This window comes from Odocoileus virginianus, chromosome 27, assembly GCF_023699985.2.
Source record: "Odocoileus virginianus isolate 20LAN1187 ecotype Illinois chromosome 27, Ovbor_1.2, whole genome shotgun sequence".
NCBI classification, from domain to species: Eukaryota; Metazoa; Chordata; class Mammalia; order Artiodactyla; family Cervidae; genus Odocoileus; species Odocoileus virginianus.
Window position 1 is genome coordinate 43,620,745 of NC_069700.1, and position 18,462 is coordinate 43,639,206.

The following is an 18,462-nucleotide window of genomic DNA, read 5'->3' on the forward strand; positions in this document are numbered from 1 at the left end:
CCTACCCTCGTGGCCCAGTACAAATTACTAGCACTGACTCAACACTCACAGCTGGCTGGCAAACTTCCTAACTCCTCCTGACTCTGGCACCAAACCTTCTGAGAAAGTCAGCCTCATCCAAAGTGAGCACCATTTCTTCTCTTCACCTGAAAATATCTGAGTTGATGTTATCTCCTTTCCTTTCTTAGAGGAGGGGGAGTATCGTCTCCTGCCCAAAGGAATATCTAACAGCTCCCCTGGCATCTCTCCCTATCACCCCCCACCCCACCACTCTACCCAGCAGCCAGAGCAATTTTGTGAAAATGAGAACCAGGTCAACTCACACTCCTGTGTACACTCCGATGGCCTTCTAATGCTCCTAGAACCGTATCCTAACTTCCTATCAAGGTGTATAAGGCCTCACATGTCCTAGCCGCTGCTCAAGCTCTAAGCTCAAGCCATCTTCCAGGACCAGCTCTTTCCAGCTTCTGAGCCATTGCACATTCTGGTCCCTTCATTGAAGGCTCTTTCTTATCCATCTAGCTGGTTCCTTGTCCACCTACAGGCCTTGTCTTTAGTTAGTGTTACTTCCTGAGGAGTCTTCCCTCATCACTCAAACTAAAGGTGACCCCACCTGCCACTCTAGCACCATGTTTCCTGTGACAGGCTCCAAAGACACCACTGTACCCATTTCTGTCTCTTCACCAAGCCTTGCAGGTACCGCTCTCCGTTTCAACTGACCTGTTCTTCCTTTCTTATTCCATTTCCACCCCTACCCCCCAAATAACCCTATAACTTCTGACTTCTGTGTCAACCCTATCTTTGCATTTCTAAAAAGCTCTGGGTGATGCTGCTGCTGCTGGTCTAGGACACATTGACAACCATGGTCCTAGAGCAGCCAGTTCAAGCATCTGAGCTGCTGCATCAGCAAAGGCCTCACAAGCGCCACCTCTCATGTACCCAGGCCTCCTCTGAGTTCTGCATGGCCATGGCGCTCCTTCCTGGCTTTCACCTTTCCCACTCTAGTGCTGACAGTCTTCCCTAAACACCTGTCCTGGCTCTGGTGCCCCGAGGACTCATCCTTCGGTCACCTTGTCCACACTGCCAGATGTGTGGTGTTCTAGATACGAAGTTGCCTTGAGCTCAGAAAAGAGGATGATTACCCAGAACTTGATTATTTGGCAGGATCACGTAAGGGATGACCTTGAGAAATAGTAAGGATCTGTCCACATTCTACAGATGAGGGAGAACGCCCAGGGTGCTGGGGTCAGAAAAGAAGGGCCACCATCGTAGGAACAGTCCTCTCCAGGCTGGGTGACCATGGGCAAGTCAGGGTCTCTGTTTCCTCATTGGGAAGGTGTGCAGAAGAATCAGGAATTTTTTAAAACATTCCTACAGTGCTCATTATGAACCACACTAGTGCATGATTTATAGGTGACAAAGACTGTCATGAATACAAACATTTAATTTTGTTAATGAAATTTCACTTTTCAGGCTTTGGGTTAGCCATACACTGTACTGGGTTAGGCTCCCCTTTCTGGAGAAGTGCATTCTTTTGTCCAGATTTAGGCGCACTGCAACAGTATATATATTGAGGGAACAAACAAAACTTCTGCCCGTGGATGGAAGTTACTTTGAGCATCTGAAGTATCTGTAGTGAGATTAGCATCAAACACTTGAAATGCAAAATTTTGGTGTTCATCTTATACATTCCACTGTTTTACATATCATCTCATATAGTGAACTGAATAACTGAAGTGCAAAGTGTAAGTTGTACATGAAATACATGTAACTAAAAAAAAAAAGCACTTACTTTATAAATACTTACCTAAAATCTTAATAACCTTGTGAGGTAGGTGCTTTTTATCACCTTCATGTTATAAATGAGGAAACAGGTACCAAGAGGCTAAGTCCAAGGTCACTCTATTAGTCATGGACTTGAAGTCTGTTCTCATTGTTTTACAAAGGACCTTAATGTGGAGAATACTTTTAACATGCAACACCTTACTTGGCATACGACCTTGATTTTTTTCCCCTCAAATTCCAAGATCCTTTCTCTCTAACCTGGCTAGACACGTACCCGATGGTACGTGACTCTGTGACTATCTTCATACCAAATCTTAACTTTCAGTATAAACCTTGTAACTGAGGTCCAGTAGTATTTTTGGCCAAAACCTAACTTCCGAAAGTTAAGACGTCCCACCTCGGGAAGCCATAATAGGGTTCTTCACGTCCCCCTGGGAACTGGATGCACCTGTTTTCTCTCCAATTTGCATACCTGGCTCTATCCATCTGTCCATCCTTTCCACCCCGTCTCTCACATTAGGATGTGAGACGTATTACCTCATCCCCACAAGGAAGTTTCTGGGGCCTGTCCTGTAAGTCTCTATAGTCCACTTCACCCATCAATCACTGAAATGACCACCAACCAACCACTTGCCACTTGGGTTTTACTTTCCAAACCCGTTTCTCCAATCTAACACTAAAAAGTGGCCATACCAGCCACGTTCTTTCATTAACTCCTGAAACAGTTCTTTCTTCCTTAGATCCGCTCTTTTTCCTACATTTCAAAAATGGCTCCCTGCTCATGGTTAAAATCCTTATTATTTCTCAAGGTCCTCCCTCAAGTGATCCTGCCACAAAACCAAGTTCTGGGCAACCTTTCTCTTCTATGAGCTCAAGGCCACTTATAATCTAGAACTGCACATTTGGCAATTAACCGTATCAATGCTGTACACTTGTCTTCTAAGTCTTCTCTGTCTAGATTACTCAGGAAGGCAGACCACGTCTGCTCCCTTCCCATATACCCCCCAGTGCTACACAGTAACTCTGCGGGGATTGACACTCTGGTTCCTGACCCCAGGATGGAGCTTGGATAGTGAGAAACCCGAGTGTCCTCATCCTAGCTAGAAGGGAGGACTCCCTTTCCCTTGTACTCATCTGAAGGGCTGGAGGAAGGGAGAGGCTCCTCAAACAGCGAGCACCACCTAAAGTGAGGTAAGACTGCAAGTGACACCCACCTGCACCGGCGGGGAAGAGAGGCTGCCACCCACTGCTAGAAAACCCAACACAGCCAATCACGATTCGGAAGAGTTCCAGCTCCCATGAACCTCCAAACAGCAACAAGGCAGCGGCAACTCCTTTCCTTTATTTCTCCCCCTTGTAAAGGGCGATTTGAGTTCAGCAGCATTCCTCTCCTGTCCCCGAGTCCCCCATCAGACCAGATACTGCAGGCACCAGATCCTGGGTGGCAGGAGCCGAAGCAGCTGTTGGAATCCATTAGGTCAGCACTGAATCCACCAGAGGAGGGCAGCACCAGTCAGACCAGGCGGCAGCTGCACCCGAAGCTCGGGACGGCCCAGAGGCAGGCTTCCCAGCGAGGACAGAGGCTCAGACAACTGGCTGCTGAGCCTGGCTGGATGGAACCCCATGATGACAAACATCACCTCTGTCTGTACAGAGTGACTTCAAGGACATGGCCCACTCAGTTATCTCAAGAGAAGCAGAACAGACGAGTCTTTCAAAGAAAAGGAAGCAATCAAATATCCTGGTCACATCAAGACCACACTCCACCTTCACACGCCCAAGCAGCTACCACGCCGGCTGTAGACCAGAGCAAGCTTCCGAGTGGAGAGGAGATGGGGGATGTCCGGGAAGGAAAGCTCACTCTCGGGGCCGGCTGACCATGACTTCTCCCAGGGCCTCCAACACCTCCCGCTTGTAGTCTTCGAAGTCACCATCAATCTGGCTAACACTCTGCTCCTCCACCACCCACAGCTGGCAGTTGGTTTCTGTGATGAGTCGGGCATCGTGGCTGACGACGATCACAGCTTTGAGGCAAGACAGTGAAAATGGAGGACAGGCAGAAAGAAGAGGGGAATCAAAACCTGCGAGGAGGGTGCCCAGCCCCAGGACACCTACAGTCCCATCCCCAAGGGGGGATGGCAGGAGGAGGGTAGGCCCGAGCTGACTCACCACCCTTGTATTCATTGATGGCCTCTCCTAGAGCGTCAATAGACTCGATGTCCAAGTTATTGGTGGGTTCGTCCTACGGGAAGGCGGCATCCCAAAACTGACTCTTAACGACCCCTACCTTTCCTGGTGTCACCCCCGCCCTGGACCCGCAGCCCCATTTACTAACCAAGATGAGGACGTCGGGCTCCCGACAGGCCAGCTCTGCAAACACAACTCGGGCTTTCTGCCCACCTGCAGCGAAGGGGAAGGAGAACCACTGCACCTTCCACCACCAGACATGTCTGCAGGTGAGCCCTGAATGCCTGCATGTGCATGCAGGTGCAGGCGTGTGCGCTGAGTTCCCCCAAGTCCCGGTTCCTCTTCCCTCCCGCCTCGAGGGGCAGTGTGCAGCAGGGAATTTTGAGGAGGGGGACGCCTGCCCGGGCCCCTGTACCAGAGAGCTTGCAGATCTGGATGGTGTGCGCGTGGCTCTCCAGGCCGAAGCGGCCCAGGCACTTGCGCGCGTCCTGGTAGGGCAGGTTGAAGCCCCGCTGCAGGTACTCAGTGGGCGTCTCCTCCATGCGCAGCTGCTCTGCATACTGCTGGTTGAAGAAGCCAATTTTCTGCTCAAGAGGAGAAGAAGGTGGTCAATGAAAGTCAGACTTCCTCTGTTGGCCTCTTTACTACTTGATTCCCAAAGCCACTTACCAGCCGGTGGTTCTTCCTCATTTCACCCCGAGTCTGCAAGGAAAAAGCAAGGTGGGGGGTAGTAAGTGGGGGCAGAAAGGAGCCACAGCTCCACCTCCCAACTCTTTGAAGGGAAATGAACACCAGAACTGGACCGGGAACAAGCCAATGCAAGAAAGGTAACACAGGTGTGCTCCCTAACATGACCACGGCAGGCCAGGAAATCAGAAGCAAGAGGAAAAGCGAGGAGGTAAGTGGAAATTCAGAACCAGGAGCAGGCTGACCACAAGCAGAAAAACCCCATCCCCACCTTCCAGTTAGAATTTTTCAAGGTTCCACCTCAGATAGGAATGAGTTTGTGGGAGGATCTAGGACACCTTTCTAAAGATCTACTCTGTGGGTGTGAGGCAATGTGCCTTCTCCACACTTGCTTGGAGGGCAGACAGATGGTTACAGCCACCTAGTACTACATATACAGCAAAAGTCCCTGAAGCAATTCTAGGGAATTTACCCCAAGGAAAAACTAAATTCACGAACAAGTACAGTAACACTCTTTACTAGAGTATTGTTCTTCAGTGAAAAAATCAGAAACATTCTAAACAACAGACATCAAATAAATTATAATAGATCCCTGAGAAAAAAGCATATAAGATTACAGGCACAAAAAAATGCTTAATATACACTGTCTGAAAAAAAGCTAGCTACAAAACAATTCACAGGATAACCCACTTTTGTTAAGAAAAATAATTATATACATGTTTGTAAGAAAAAAAAAGGAAAACGATCTGTTAAAATTAATACAGGTTAAAAAAAAATAGTAATACAGATTATCTCCAGATTTTTCTCTGGCTTATGCAGTTTTTTTTTTCATCTGTCCCTTGCTTAGTTCCCCGATCAGGGATCTAACCCAGGCTCATGCCAGTAAAAGCCCCGAGTTCTAACTACTGGACTGCCAGGAATTCCCTGGTACACACAATTTCTAACGATTCTACAATGGCATATATTTCTTACATAACCAGAACACACAAGCAGGATGGGGAAGGCATGCCCTTCATCTGGGCCCACTTCTCCAGGTCCGTCTCCCTGACTGATCTAAACTGTCCTCCTCTACAGCACCTCTTAAGCAAATGAACCATCCGTGACAAGTTCTGTATTTAACTCTCCACAGCAGAGAGGGCTCCCCAGTTGGAGCCTCCAGGGAACAGCTGTGTGCTCATGCCTCCGCTCGCCCGTCATCATGCCCCTCCCTGACTCCTGGACTCACCGGTGTCAGCTTGCCCGTCAGCAGCAGCAGCAGGGTGCTCTTCCCCACGCCGTTAGGGCCCACGATGCAGACTGCCAGAGGGCAGACAGAGGTCAGAGGTGAGGTCCCCAGAAACTCCCCAGCACTCCTGCTCTACGGCCTGAGTCCCACCCCGAACTCTGCACCGAGATCTCCCCCCAACTCACTCCTTGAGTCCATGTCGATGCCAAAATCCAGATTCTTAAAGAGTGGTTTCTGCCCCTCATAGCCAAAGGTCACACCTGAGAAGGTTGGAAAAGCAGCACTTTATTTTCTCTTCAGAGTCCCCCGAGTGCAGCTGAGAGCCCTGGCGGGGTGGGAAGGCAGGGCCGCAGCCGCTCACCATGCAGGCCTAGCACTGGAGGGCTGAGCGGTGGCGGGTCAGGGAACGTGAAGCGCACGGTGTACTCTCTGGGGCGCTTCAGCAGCTCGGGGGCCTCCTGCGACTCCTCGTCTTGGTTTTTCCGCCGGCACTTCTGCTGCTTTCGAGTCAAGGCTTCCTTGGTTTGCTTCTCCTGAGGAGGAACGGGGAAGGGAGACATCCAAGCCTGGATGGGAGGCCTTGAATGGCAGGCAGTGTCTGAGCCCCCCTCCTTCTCCTGAGAAGATCCCTGCCTGGGAAGAGCCAGCACTCACCGCCTGCTTGGTGGACTTGCCGCCCGCCTTTAGCTCCTTCAGCTTTTTCTCCTGCTTCTCATATTGCTTCAGCAGTTCCTTCTGCTTTTGCTGGTACATCTTCTTGAAGGTCACTGGGGCAAGAGGGCGGGAGGTCATCAATGGTTGTCCCTGTCCCCAGCAAGATGGGGGAGGGTGGGGGCAGAGGTCATGTCTAGAATTCTGAAATACTCAGAATTATCACTGCGTCCCCATGTCCCTCCCTCCCAGGCCTTTCTCCAGGAACTATCCCCTTTCTCACCCCCAAATGTCCCACGTACTGTAATTGCCCCTGTAGTAGTGAAGCCGCTGGGCATCGAGATGGATGATGTCAGTACAAACGTCATCCAGGAAGCCCTGGTCGTGGGAGACGATGAGCAGCGTCTTCCGCCAGCCCTGGAGGTAGCTGGGTTTTAAAGAGTGTGGAAATGTCACAATCTCCAGGTCAGAGTGCAGACAGGGGCCGTAAGTGAAAAGAGGGAGGCTGGGGTGAGAGTGGTCAGGGACAAGGTGGAGACCAGCAATACAAGGCTATAACCCGGGCCACTCACTTGTTGAGCCAGATGACAGCGTTGAGGTCCAAGTGGTTGGTGGGCTCGTCCAACATCAGCAGCGTGGGCTCCATGAACAGCGCCCTAGAGGGTGGGCGGGAGAAGGCAGGGTCAGTAGGAGGAAGACCCTTGCTCAGACAACCCACAGAAGCCTCTGGTAAGTGGAGACCATGAACACTCCTTCCTAATCTCTCCTGAGAGAGTTCCCGAGCAGGAGACAGATGAGAACACACCCCCAGACAAGGAGAGAAGCCCCAGAGTCTGACAAGTCAGACAGTACAGGAGGGACAAGACAGCCTTGGGAGAACAGGAAGGGAAGGGTGGGCGGAGGCCAGGAGGGCAGGGGGTGGGAGCCCACCTGGCCAAGGAGACACGCATGCGCCAGCCCCCCGAGAACTTCTGTGTGGGTCGATTCTGCATCTCAGGGTCAAAGCCCAGACCGGCCAGGATCCGGCGGGCTTTGGCCTCTGCAGCGGCCGCCCCGGTGGCCCGCAATTCCTCATACACCTGGGAGGAGGGAGAAGAGGACACATGCTGGGGGGTCCCGGGAGCCCCTGGTCCTAGCCCACGTCCCTGGCGCCATCTCCTCTACCTTCTCGAGCCTCTCAGCAGCCGCGTCATCACCCTGCTCCAGCTGCGCCTGAAGCCGCCGCTCCTCCTCCAGCAGCTTCAAACGCTTGGTGTCCGCGCGAAGGACAGCCTGCACGGCTGGCGTCTCATCAGCCACCACCTCTGGGGGCCGGGGAGCAGTCAGGGTGTGCCCAGGGCCAAGGCTCCTGCTCCCTCTTCCCTGCAGCTCCGTTTCTGGACTGCCTGACCCTGCCCAGCTCTCTGTACTTGTTCCAGCCTCTCACCGCACCCCACCACTTCTGTGGCACCCATTTCCCAGTCCCCAGTCTCTCCCCACAAAACCCTTCCAACTCCACAACCTCGGGCTCTTCTGCTCCTGGCTGGCTCACAACCCCCAGTGGAGCCCCTCGCAAGCCTGTCTCCCCCTCCCCACCGGCCCCTCTGCCACCAGCAGCCTCACCCTGCTCGCACAGCAGCACGTCGATGTTGGGGGGGATGCTCAGGGCTCGGTTGGCGATGTGCTTGAGCAGAGTGGTCTTGCCCTTGCTGCGGAATGAGAGCTTTGAGGACCAGGGCGCCTCCGAGAACAAGTCTCTTCTTCTCCCTCCGGCCCTCTCCTCTCACACTCCAGCCCCTCCTCTCCTCACCCATTGGGTCCCACCAGCCCGTAGCGGCGGCCGGCGACGATGTACAGGTCTGCGTTGACGAACAACTCCTTGCCATGGGCCGAGATGCTGAACTTCTCCAGCTGTGGTGATCAGTAAAGAGTAAGCACGTGAGAACTCCCTTCCGTATGTCTAGGAGCTGCACCTTTTTCTCTGCGGGGAAGCGCCCTCCCCCCACCATGCTGGCCCCCTCCCCATCCACTGCCTCTAATCGGAGTCCACACCCTAAGAGCGACCAGCCTGTCCCAACCTGCTTCCCTCCAAAGCTAGACTCCTATGCTGGTTCTTCTAACTTCTTGCACAGGCTGGGAGAATTCAAGATGCAGAGAACTCCTTCCAGCTTTCTTCCCAGTGGACCACCCTCTCCTACCCACTTCCTCGGTCACCGTGGCCTCTCAGGGGAAGGGGAGAAGCAGCACTTCCCTGGCTGAGTTGGTAGGAGGGGCCCCCTTGGACCTTACCTTGATGTCAGAGGCATTTTCTAGCATGGCCTGGCGGGAAGACACCTCTGCTTGCGACACGGAGAAGTCATTTTCAGCAGCATTGGCTGCTTTTAACGAAGCCACCTGGCGCTCATACTCCATCTGAGAAGGAAGGAAAGCTCACATTTGAGGCCATTGCCTGCCATTTTCCTGTTGCCACAATACAATCCCATGTCACCAGACACCATGACACTATGCTCACAGAACACAACTGTTTCCTTACTCTAGCTGTTGTACTCAACCCAATACCCAAAGCTCTCCCTTCACATGCCCCCTATTTGCAGCATTAAAACAAAAATTTCTCCTGCCTTTGACTACTAAGAACCCAAGGTCTTACTTGTTTCTTAAGTTTCTTCTTCTCCTTCTTGCTAAGGTGAGCATAGGGGTCATCAGCCTTGGACTCCCCTTCTTCCTCCTCCTCTTCTCCTTCCTCTGAGCCCTGTGAGAACCAGGCGATGGTAAAAACAAGGGACCCCTTAGAGAACTTCATGTCACCAACTCCCAGCTCCACAGTCAGCTCTGTCTCTCTCCCAGAATACTGAAATATCTTGGCAGTGCTCACATTCTCATGCCCACTCTGGTCTCCTTGTAGCCCTGTATCCATTTGTGCCACCAAGAAGGTACCTATGTATGTATGTATGAATTGTAAAGATGTATATGTACCTATACCTCTGTAACTGTCAATACAATGTAACTGAAGGTAGAATAAAAAGAACAGGTTCTCTTCCTCATGTATCAAACGAGTTTCTCTGCAAGTAAACATGCAAAGCAGAGGTCCAGAAGCCCTGTGTATAGCCACTGAGGAATCCAACAGAATGAGAACTAGCAGGTGCTGGTGGTACAGGGGAGCTCAGAGGTCACTTGATGACACAGATGAGAAAAGTGAGGTCTTAAGAGGTGGCAAGACATACTCAAGCTCACACAGGGGGTGGCAGAGCCAGAACCTGGGCTCAGGGTGCCGCCCGTGTCCGTTCCTCTTCTGGATCAACACATGCAAATCAGGGCCCTTGAACTAAGAATGGCTTTTACATTTTCAAAGAGTCTTTCCAAAAACAGAAGAGAAAAATGTGTATCAGAGACTGTATGTGGTCTGCAAGTCCAAAGTATTTACTAGGAGGTCCTTTACAGAAGTTTGCCAACCCCTGCTCTAGGGAGTAAGCACGTCCCAGGTCGCAGCCTATGTCCTGTCCCCGGCCCAAGGGCCACCAAGCCTGAGCCTCAGCCCTCGTCCCCCCAACACCCACACACACCTGTTCTGCCTTCTTGGCCTTCTCCTTCCCTTGTTTGGGTGGTTCCTTTTCTTTTGTTGCTTCCTCTTCATCCTCCTCCTCCTCCTCACTCTCCAGAGCAGCAAATTTATTTTGAGGCTACAGAGAAAAGCCAGCAGGTCGGATGCAATGCTCTGATTCTTGAGACCAGTCCACCTCCCGCCAATGTTCCCTCACCTTGGCCTTCCCCTTTGACTTCTCCTCCTTTGTCTTTTTGCCCTTCAACCCTGGCTGTTGTTCCTGAGATACAGCCTGGAGAAGACACACATAGACATACAAATTAATTTGCTATACTGTAGCTTGACAAGAATTTCTAGGTAGTCCAGGAGTACTATACTAAGTTAACTATACTAAGTTAACTAAGTTAACTATACTAAGTCTGACAGGGAGAAAATGAGACCCACAAACATCCTGGCCTCCAGGGGGAGACAGTGAAGAGATGAGTAGAGAATAACAGTGAAGCTAAGAGACTGTGAGTTAGGCAAATGAGCCATGTGGATGGGATGGCCCTAACACTGGAGGGCTTCCTCCAGAGGGCAAATCTTCAGGAGAGATAACGGTCGCGGGCTTGGAGAAGGCGTTCTAGGAAGAAGAGAAGGCATAAAGAATAAAGGCTTCAGGCTTCCCTGGTGGCTCAGTGGTAAAGAATAAAGGCTTCAGCACACAGTCAGGCTGGATTCAAACATGTGATAAGGCTGATCGGTATACAAGGCAAGTCCCAAGTAATCCTGCAGAGGGGTCCTGGTGGAAGGGCAAAGACTTGAAGGTCTTTGGCTTAGATTTTGAGTTTGAAAGCAACAGAATCGCTGTAAATTTTCGAGCGATAAAGAGTACTTTTTAAAAAGCTGATATTGACAGGATAAGCTGACAGTATAAGCAAGACTGGCCTGGCCTAGAAGAGCTGGTTGAAAAGCAGGAAAAGCAGCCAGGGAATCACCACACTGTAGCCAGAGATGCCACATGGAGTGAGAGGGACCGGCAGAGCCATCACTATCACCTTATTGATCCGATTCTTCTCTGGCTTGGCTGGCTTAGGAGGATGTTTCTCCTCCTCCTCCTCATCTTCACTCTGATCCTGAATCAGGGCTGCAAAAACATTACCACTCTGGAGAGTGAAAGGGCAGAAGTCAGTAGGATGATCAAGGTTGCACCCCTGGGATCTCTGTCTACCACCAAGACAGATGGCTTACCTTGGTTTTCTTCCCTCCTCTGGGTACTGGGGCAGGTACTGAAATGATAAGAGGAGAAGGTGAGCTAGGAAAGAGAATTACCATGTCCGCTCCTCAATCTAATCCAACTCCAAGATCAAGGAATGAGGCACCTGACTCTTCCTGACTCAAGGGTTCCAGATATCCATCTCCCCTCTGTGCATTTACCTTCGTCCTCCTCATCGCTGGCTGGTACTGAGAGCTTCTTAAGACGCTCCATGAGCTCCTTCTCCTCTCCGTCATCATCCACATCCTTTTTCCGCCTCCCTTTACGGGTGTCTCGCTTCCTTTTTTGCTGCTGAAAGCCAAACAGGGTGAGAGAATGAAGCCTGGGCCGCTGCTGTATCTCTGCCCCAGAGAGTGCTTCTCGTCAGCTGAGTGAACCAGTGCGGGCTGTGGAGGGGCTGGCAGACCGAAGATGCCTTCATGGAGTGGTGGGTCTTCTGACACCTGTACCTGCTGCTGCTGCTGCTGCTGCTGCTGCTCCTTCTCCTTGAGCACTTTCTCTTCTTCCCCAGCCTGTTTGTCTTCTACTGCCAGCTCCTCGAAGAACTACAATAGGAGTTAAGATCTAGGCAAAGACAGCTCAGAGACCAATCAAGCCCTTCACCACCATGCATGTACCCAGGGACCTGCCACGCATGCCATCTCACCTTGCTCCCTCTCCCAACAAGACCTCTTCCCCTCCCTTCGGCCCCCATTGACTTCACAGGGCCACCTTCTGCTCGGAAACACCCACAGCCCTCTCTCCTCACCCCTCAATGCCTCACCGTCTTTTTGGTCTTCTTGTCCTTCTTCCCTTTCTTCACCACTTTGTCTAGAAGGGTTAAGCAGATGTTGTGAATGATGATTTGCAAATTCCAAAGCCACCCTGATCTCACCTGCCAACCCTCAGTGGACTCTGCCCTCCCTTGTCACTGTTTTTCTAGCTCCCTCCCTGGACACTTGTCCCATGAGACAGACAATGGTGGCTGGTCTAGTGGGAGGCAGAAAAGGAGAATCCACAAGGTGATGGTGCCAGAGGTGGGAAGTAAGACAGCTTTCAAAGATGACACCAATGTTTTTAGCTGGCAAAATTAGCCGAGTTAGAGGTACCATGAATAACTCAGGATATACTGGGAAAGAAAGACCTTTCCCCACCCCAGTCACCCATGGGGGAGAAAAGCAGGACAAAGTATTATATGTCATTTTTGGAACCTGCAGGCCACGGAAACAGAGCCATCTGCTAAGTCAACAAACACCTGGGTCTATGCCACACCTGCTTTGCTTGCACTTCCAGCACAAATTGTGCTGTGTTAGGCTTAACTGGGCATCAGTCCTTCATCCTAGAGTGACCTGAGACACTGCTTAGCTCGTGTTCCCAGGGAGCAAAGTGGGAAGTCAAGAGAAGTTCACTGACAAATTCCAGCCTCTCCTTTCTGTCCATCTCCATTTCCCTGAAGACGGAGGGTTACGTCTAACTCCTTCCCACATGAGACAGGGAGGCAGACAGCAGCCTCGTGATTTCTCTCCACTCCTAGGCCTATCCACCATCACATTCGTTCCCCAACCATCCCACCGCCTACTGCTATTCGATTCTATCCAAAGGCGCTCCTGCAGTCACTTAGTTTCCCCCCATCCCCAAACCAAAACAAACCCTTCTGCTATCTACCACATTAAGTATTCTCAGACCAAAATGCCACCGAGTCCACAAAAATCATTTATTCAGATGCTGAGGATCTAGTGTCAAAAACTGGATAAAATGAAGGTCAAGCCCTATAATTTAGGGCCTCACAAACTAGAAGGGCGTATCCTATTTCCTCTGCTCTTTCCCTACCCATACCGATGTTGTACACATTGGCTTTTCCCTGCTCCTTGGTAACTCCCAGGCATGCTTATGTCTGTCTTTGCTTAATCGGTGACCTCCACCCTGAACACACTTCAAAATCTGATCCCTGTACAGGGTGACTAGTGTGATGGAACCAAAATGATGTGAAGAAACAATAAAAGACTTTCTACATACGCTATTCTGAGGAGTCTAAACCAAAGCCACTAAGAGGGAGGACCCACTGTAGTACAGAAGCCAGAATGATGCGATCAGCTCACTCTGACAACACTCAGAAGTGACTCAGACACTAATTTCTCTCCATAGACTGATACAACCACGCCTCTTGACCATTGGTTGAAGTGTGACAAAGTATTATCACCCAGGAGCAGGAAAAGGCTAAGTGTGGCTAAATCTACCCTGTACCCTCCACGTCTTTCCCCCACCACAATGGCTCCTCCCTTTAGTAGGACACCACTGAAGCTGTTCTTCATTTCAAAGCCAAGTGAAGCACTTTCCAAAAACTTACACTCCCCCTACCCAATTACTGTTTCTATTCTTGTCTTCACTGAGCCTCAAAAGTGCAGTCCACACTAGCCCCCCTCCTCATCTCCCATTCCTTTTTGAATATACCACAACCTGATTTGGGTGTTACCTTCTAATGAAGGCTACTTTTGTCAAAGCTGCCACCATCCTCTTAGTTGTTCAATTCAAAGAGGGTTGTTGTTGTGGGGTTTTTTTGTAGTCCTTATTTTGCTTGATTACTTGGCAACATTCCATGCTACTTCCCTCCTCCTCATTTTCAGTCTTCTCTCCTGTTGCTCCTCAGCGTCAGGGATCCTGAAGGTCCGCCTCTGGCTGCTCACCTTGCTCAGTCTCATCTCCTCAGCCTCCTTCCCTATCTGCCTTCCCTTAACTGCTGAAGTTCTCTTGGGTCCCCATCTTAGACCTCTTTTCACTTCAATCCACAGACACTCTCTAGGGGACTCCTCGGATCCAACACCACAACTACACCTGTGTCTTCATTCCTAGTCTACCGCTCTCTCCAAAGCCACTGAACAAACTCTCCTTGCCATCTCCTCTTCAAATTCCCCAGCAGCTGACTTACCTCTTCCTGCTCCCCAACCCATAGCCCATTACAGCCTTCAATGAAAAGCCTATTAACCGAGGAATTATTCAAGGCTAAGTGTCAGCCTTAATTCTTCTCCCCTTAGTTGGTTCCCAGCTCTAGTCAATGCCCTGGCTTCCTCTCTTATCACTTCTCACAGGGATCTTTACCAGAGCCTCCTAAATGGTCTCCCTGACTCCAATCATTTCTATGCACTTCAATGAGTCTTCCTTCTTAATGTCTTTAGGATTAAATTCCTTGGAATAGTGTATAAAGCCTTTCAGTATCTTGTCTCTCACACATCTTTTCAATACCATCACATGAGTCAATACAATACTGGGAACCAGCCAGGCTCAACTACATCCTATCTTTGCATTAACTGTACCCTCTGCTGACTTAGAACCTTCTTCCCCTTGCTAACTCATAATGATCCTTCAAGAATGAACTCAGCTATCACATATTCCTGGAGGCTTTGCTGACACTCCCATCCTAACTGACTATATGCTGCCCCTGTCTTCTCTAGTCCCACAGCATTCTCAAGCACATTCCCTGACTAAAGCTCTGTCCCCTACACAAGACTTGCCCCTTCTCGAAAGGCAAGCCTTTTCATCCCTACATCTCCAGTTCTGTAAAATTAGTCACCGTTTACCCACTATAATTACTTCCGTCCATCTTATCTCCCTCTTGAAGTACCTTCAAGTCTGGGAGAAGGTCTTCATATCTTTTTGTCCCTCTCCAAAGCACAGTATATACAGTGCATAATTAAAAACAAGTGACTCAACAAACATTAGCTGTTTTTAAGTAAAACTTAATCCTCCATTCCAACACCCAGTATCTACTTTCTCGCTCCACTTGAGTCAAAAAGGTGTCTTATGAAAGCTGTCTTAGGCATGACTCCATGAAGGAATTAGCCTCTCTTGAGAAGCAGATGGGACCCCAGGTGAGTGCGAGTGGCACTGGCACGAAGAGTAGGTCGAGGCACAGCTTATATATTCCTGCTGGATGTGAAATACGATGTGACCAAGATGTCCAAAAGAGAAGAAAACAGGACTTCTCTCATTTTCTCCATCTCCTCTCCCTACCATATGCTCTTCCTGGAATAATCTTTTTAAGTTTCTTTTTTTAACGCGGATCCTCCTTAAAGTCATTACTGAATCTGTTACAGTACTGCTCCTGTTTTATGTGTTGGTTTTTTGGCCAGGATGCTTGTGGAAATCTTAGCTTCCTCCAGCGATCCCGCACCTCCTGGATAGGCAGGTCAATTCTTAACCAATGGATCACCAGGGAAGTCCCCCATACGCTCTTCCCCGTCTCTTGGCCGGTGTTACTGAAGCTAGTGCCTGACACCCCGGCACCTTTTCTTTCGCCGGCATCCCAAAAGCACTCTAGCCAGGGGAAACTCTTCCCGGCCCCACTGCACGCATGCGCAGTAGCCCCCCGAAGGCCCAGTGAGTCGCGCCCGCCACCCTCTCCTAAGACCCGGCGCACATTTCTCTCTCTTCTCTTTTCTATCTTCTTTCTCCTCTGCCTGTCAGCCTTACCTGTGGGGCTCGTGGTCTCTCCGTCCCCGATCCACTCGGGCTCCGGCGGCTGCTGCTTGGGCCCCTTCGGCATCGCGGTGGCAGTTATGGTAACTCTGGCTGCGCCGGGTGCTATTTCCGCTTCCGGTAGCGTGGGGCCCGGAACCAGACTGGCTCTCTTTGCCTGGGCTGTCGACTCCGCCCCTGGACGGCCCACGTGCGCGCCGCGCCGTCCTGTCGTGGGCGTGCCTGCGACCTGTTGGGGGCGTGGCCTGCAATGATGGGGCGTGGCCGGCGCCCGCCCACTCGGGTCGCGACAGCAGGTTTATGATAGTTGAGGAACCCCAATGACTCTACGACGCCGCGTGACTAAGTGACAGAACATAATCATTTCCGACTAGTATGAAAGAGTGAAGTCTTTTTTTTTAAATAAAAGTGAAGTTGCTCAGTCGTGTGCAACCCTTGCAATTCCATGGACTGTAGCTTACCAGACTCCTCTGCCCATGGAATTTTTCAGGCAAGAGTACTGGAGTGGGTTGCCATTTCCTTCTCCATGAAGTCATTTAAAAAAAAAAAAAAAAAACACACAAAACTGAACGCTAACTTGTTGCCAGTCCCTTCTGATTGGTAAGGAGCAGAAAAGCGAAGTCCACTAACTCAGGAAGAGGCTTTGTCGGTCTAGTGTTGAGATATGTCACAAAATCCCGAGGTGTAGAGATGTAAACGAGGAACTGTAGCCTAACAAACAGGAATCGCAGTGCAGTGGGGCTTGGGTTCACTTTTTTTTCTTGGTAACAGCTTTTCCGAGGTGTAATTGACTTACTGTAAACTTTGTATATTAATACAATAGATAACCAGTAAACTGAAAAGTGAATGCTATGATAAGTTTTGACATGTATACACGCATTAAATCAGTATCTGGGACACTTCAAATTCTACTGCTTAACAGGTGTGGGACCAAAGTGCTCCCATAGTTCTTCCAGCTCCCTTCTCTCAAACTGCTACAGTCTTGCTTTTGTCCTCACCATTCCCTGGCAGGATCACCACTCTTGCCAAGGTCAACGGATTGAGGCCAGTCCTCTGTCTTTATCCTACTCACTTCTCAGCAGCACTTGATACAGATGGTCACTCCCTTCTCCTTTGGCTTTCTTCAGAGACACTGCTCTTTCCAAGTTTCCTTTCCTGGCTACTCCCTTTTCCCTTTTCCTGGCTTCTCCTCCTGAAGTCTAAATATTGAAGTGCCTCCAGGCTCAACTGTCTTTTGTCTAAACTTATTACACATGTCTCACACAAGAGACACAGGTTTGATCCCTGCGTTGGGAAGATCCTCTTGAGGAGGAAAATGGCAGCCATCTAAAGTATTCATGCCTGAAAAATGCCATGGACAGAAGCACCTGGCAAGCTACAGTCCAAAGGGTCACAAAGAGTTGGATACAACTGAGCGACTAGGCATACATGCATGCACGTAACTTTAAATATCATCCGAAACTGATGAAAATCCCCAAATTTCTCTTTTTGGCTCCAATTTTTGCCCTAAACTCATGAATCCAACTGTTTATTGGACATGCTCTCTGAGATCTCTTATAGCTATCTCAAATTAATATGCACAAAACTGAGCTCTTACTTTTTTAATTTTTAAAAATAATTTTATTTATTTTGGCTGCACTGGCTCTTTGTTGCTGTGTGAGGGCTTTCTAGTTGTGGTGAGTGGGGCCCACTCTTCCTGGCTGTGCACGGGTTTCTCATTGTGATGGCTTCTCTTGCTGTGGAGCATAGGCTCTAGGGCACGCGGGTTTCCATTGTTATTGCTCACAGGCTTTAGAGTGCAGGCTCAGTAGTTGTGGGGGCTCAGTAGTTGTGCATGGGCTTAGTTGCCCTGCGGCATGTGGGATCCTCCCGGACCAGGGAGCGAACCCCTGCATTCTCCAGCAGATTCTTAAGCACTGGACCACCAGGGAAGTCCCTGAGCTCTTACGTTTATTCCTCAAGGCTGTATCTTGTCCAGGTTTCCCCACGTCAAGAAATCACACTATCTTTCATCTAGTTACTGAGGCCAAAACTAAAAGGTCATCCTTTCTCCATTCCTGCTCCTCATCAGCAAGCCGTCTGCCTCAGTCATTCATTCAAAAGTATACTGAGTGCATAGTATGTACCAGGCACTCTTTTAGGCCTTTGGGATATCACTGAATAAAATGAAGATCTCTGCTTACATTTCTAGCAGAAAAGTTACTACTATGGTAAAATATACATCAAGGTAAAAAGTATCAGGAGGGCAGGTTTCAGCACTAAATAAACTTCATGAGGCCTCAGTGATGTGATATTCAAGCAAATTCTTGAAGAAAGGGAGAGCTCTGGCCACAAGGACTTCCAGAAGAGCATCTTGGTAGAAGGAACAGCTAGTGTAGTGCCTTGTAGAAGCAGTGTGCTTGGCATATCTGAGGAACAAACAGCAAGGAGGCCAGAGTGGCTCTAGTGGTAGGAGTGAGCAAGGATTGTTGGAGAGGCAAGTGGAAAAGGAAAGCAGGCTGTGAACTGGAAGGGGGTTTTCAGATCATTGGGTTTCTACTCTTGACTAAAATGGAAATCATTACAAGGTTCTGAGCAGAGGAGTGACCTGACTTGACCTATATTTTAGAAGGATGACTTTGGCTTCACTGACGGAGGGGCATGAGATGGCAGAAATGGCAGAAGCAGAGTGACCTCTTGGAGGTGTTGGTGAAGATTCAAGCC

The 18,462-nt window shown here is 49.9% G+C and overlaps 1 protein-coding gene across 5 annotated transcripts; it reads right to left on the minus strand.

The window, feature by feature from the left end:
* Positions 1-3,111: 3,111 nt before the first annotated feature.
* Positions 3,112-15,899, minus strand: ABCF1 (ATP binding cassette subfamily F member 1). Of its 5 annotated transcripts, XM_070456848.1 has the most exons (26): positions 15,754-15,899; positions 12,071-12,117; positions 11,751-11,852; positions 11,469-11,598; positions 11,283-11,320; positions 11,090-11,197; positions 10,270-10,344; positions 10,075-10,191; positions 9,162-9,263; positions 8,804-8,926; positions 8,325-8,425; positions 8,138-8,223; positions 7,700-7,839; positions 7,466-7,614; positions 7,108-7,191; positions 6,838-6,962; positions 6,539-6,651; positions 6,246-6,417; positions 6,070-6,144; positions 5,885-5,955; positions 4,642-4,674; positions 4,388-4,556; positions 4,121-4,185; positions 3,955-4,027; positions 3,627-3,809; positions 3,112-3,186 (listed from the first exon to the last, which is right to left on the minus strand). In XM_070456848.1, the coding sequence occupies exons 1-25, from the start codon at positions 15,824-15,826 to the stop codon at positions 3,643-3,645; spliced, it is 2,538 nt and encodes an 845-aa protein (XP_070312949.1). In that variant the 5' UTR covers positions 15,827-15,899; the 3' UTR covers positions 3,112-3,186; positions 3,627-3,642. The 5 variants fall into 5 exon arrangements, with proteins under 5 accessions (XP_070312949.1, XP_070312952.1, XP_070312951.1 ...); XM_070456851.1 differs by having other exon boundaries at positions 3,112-3,809; positions 11,469-11,595; positions 11,757-11,852; XM_070456850.1 differs by having other exon boundaries at positions 3,112-3,809; positions 11,757-11,852.
* Positions 15,900-18,462: the final 2,563 nt, after the last annotated feature.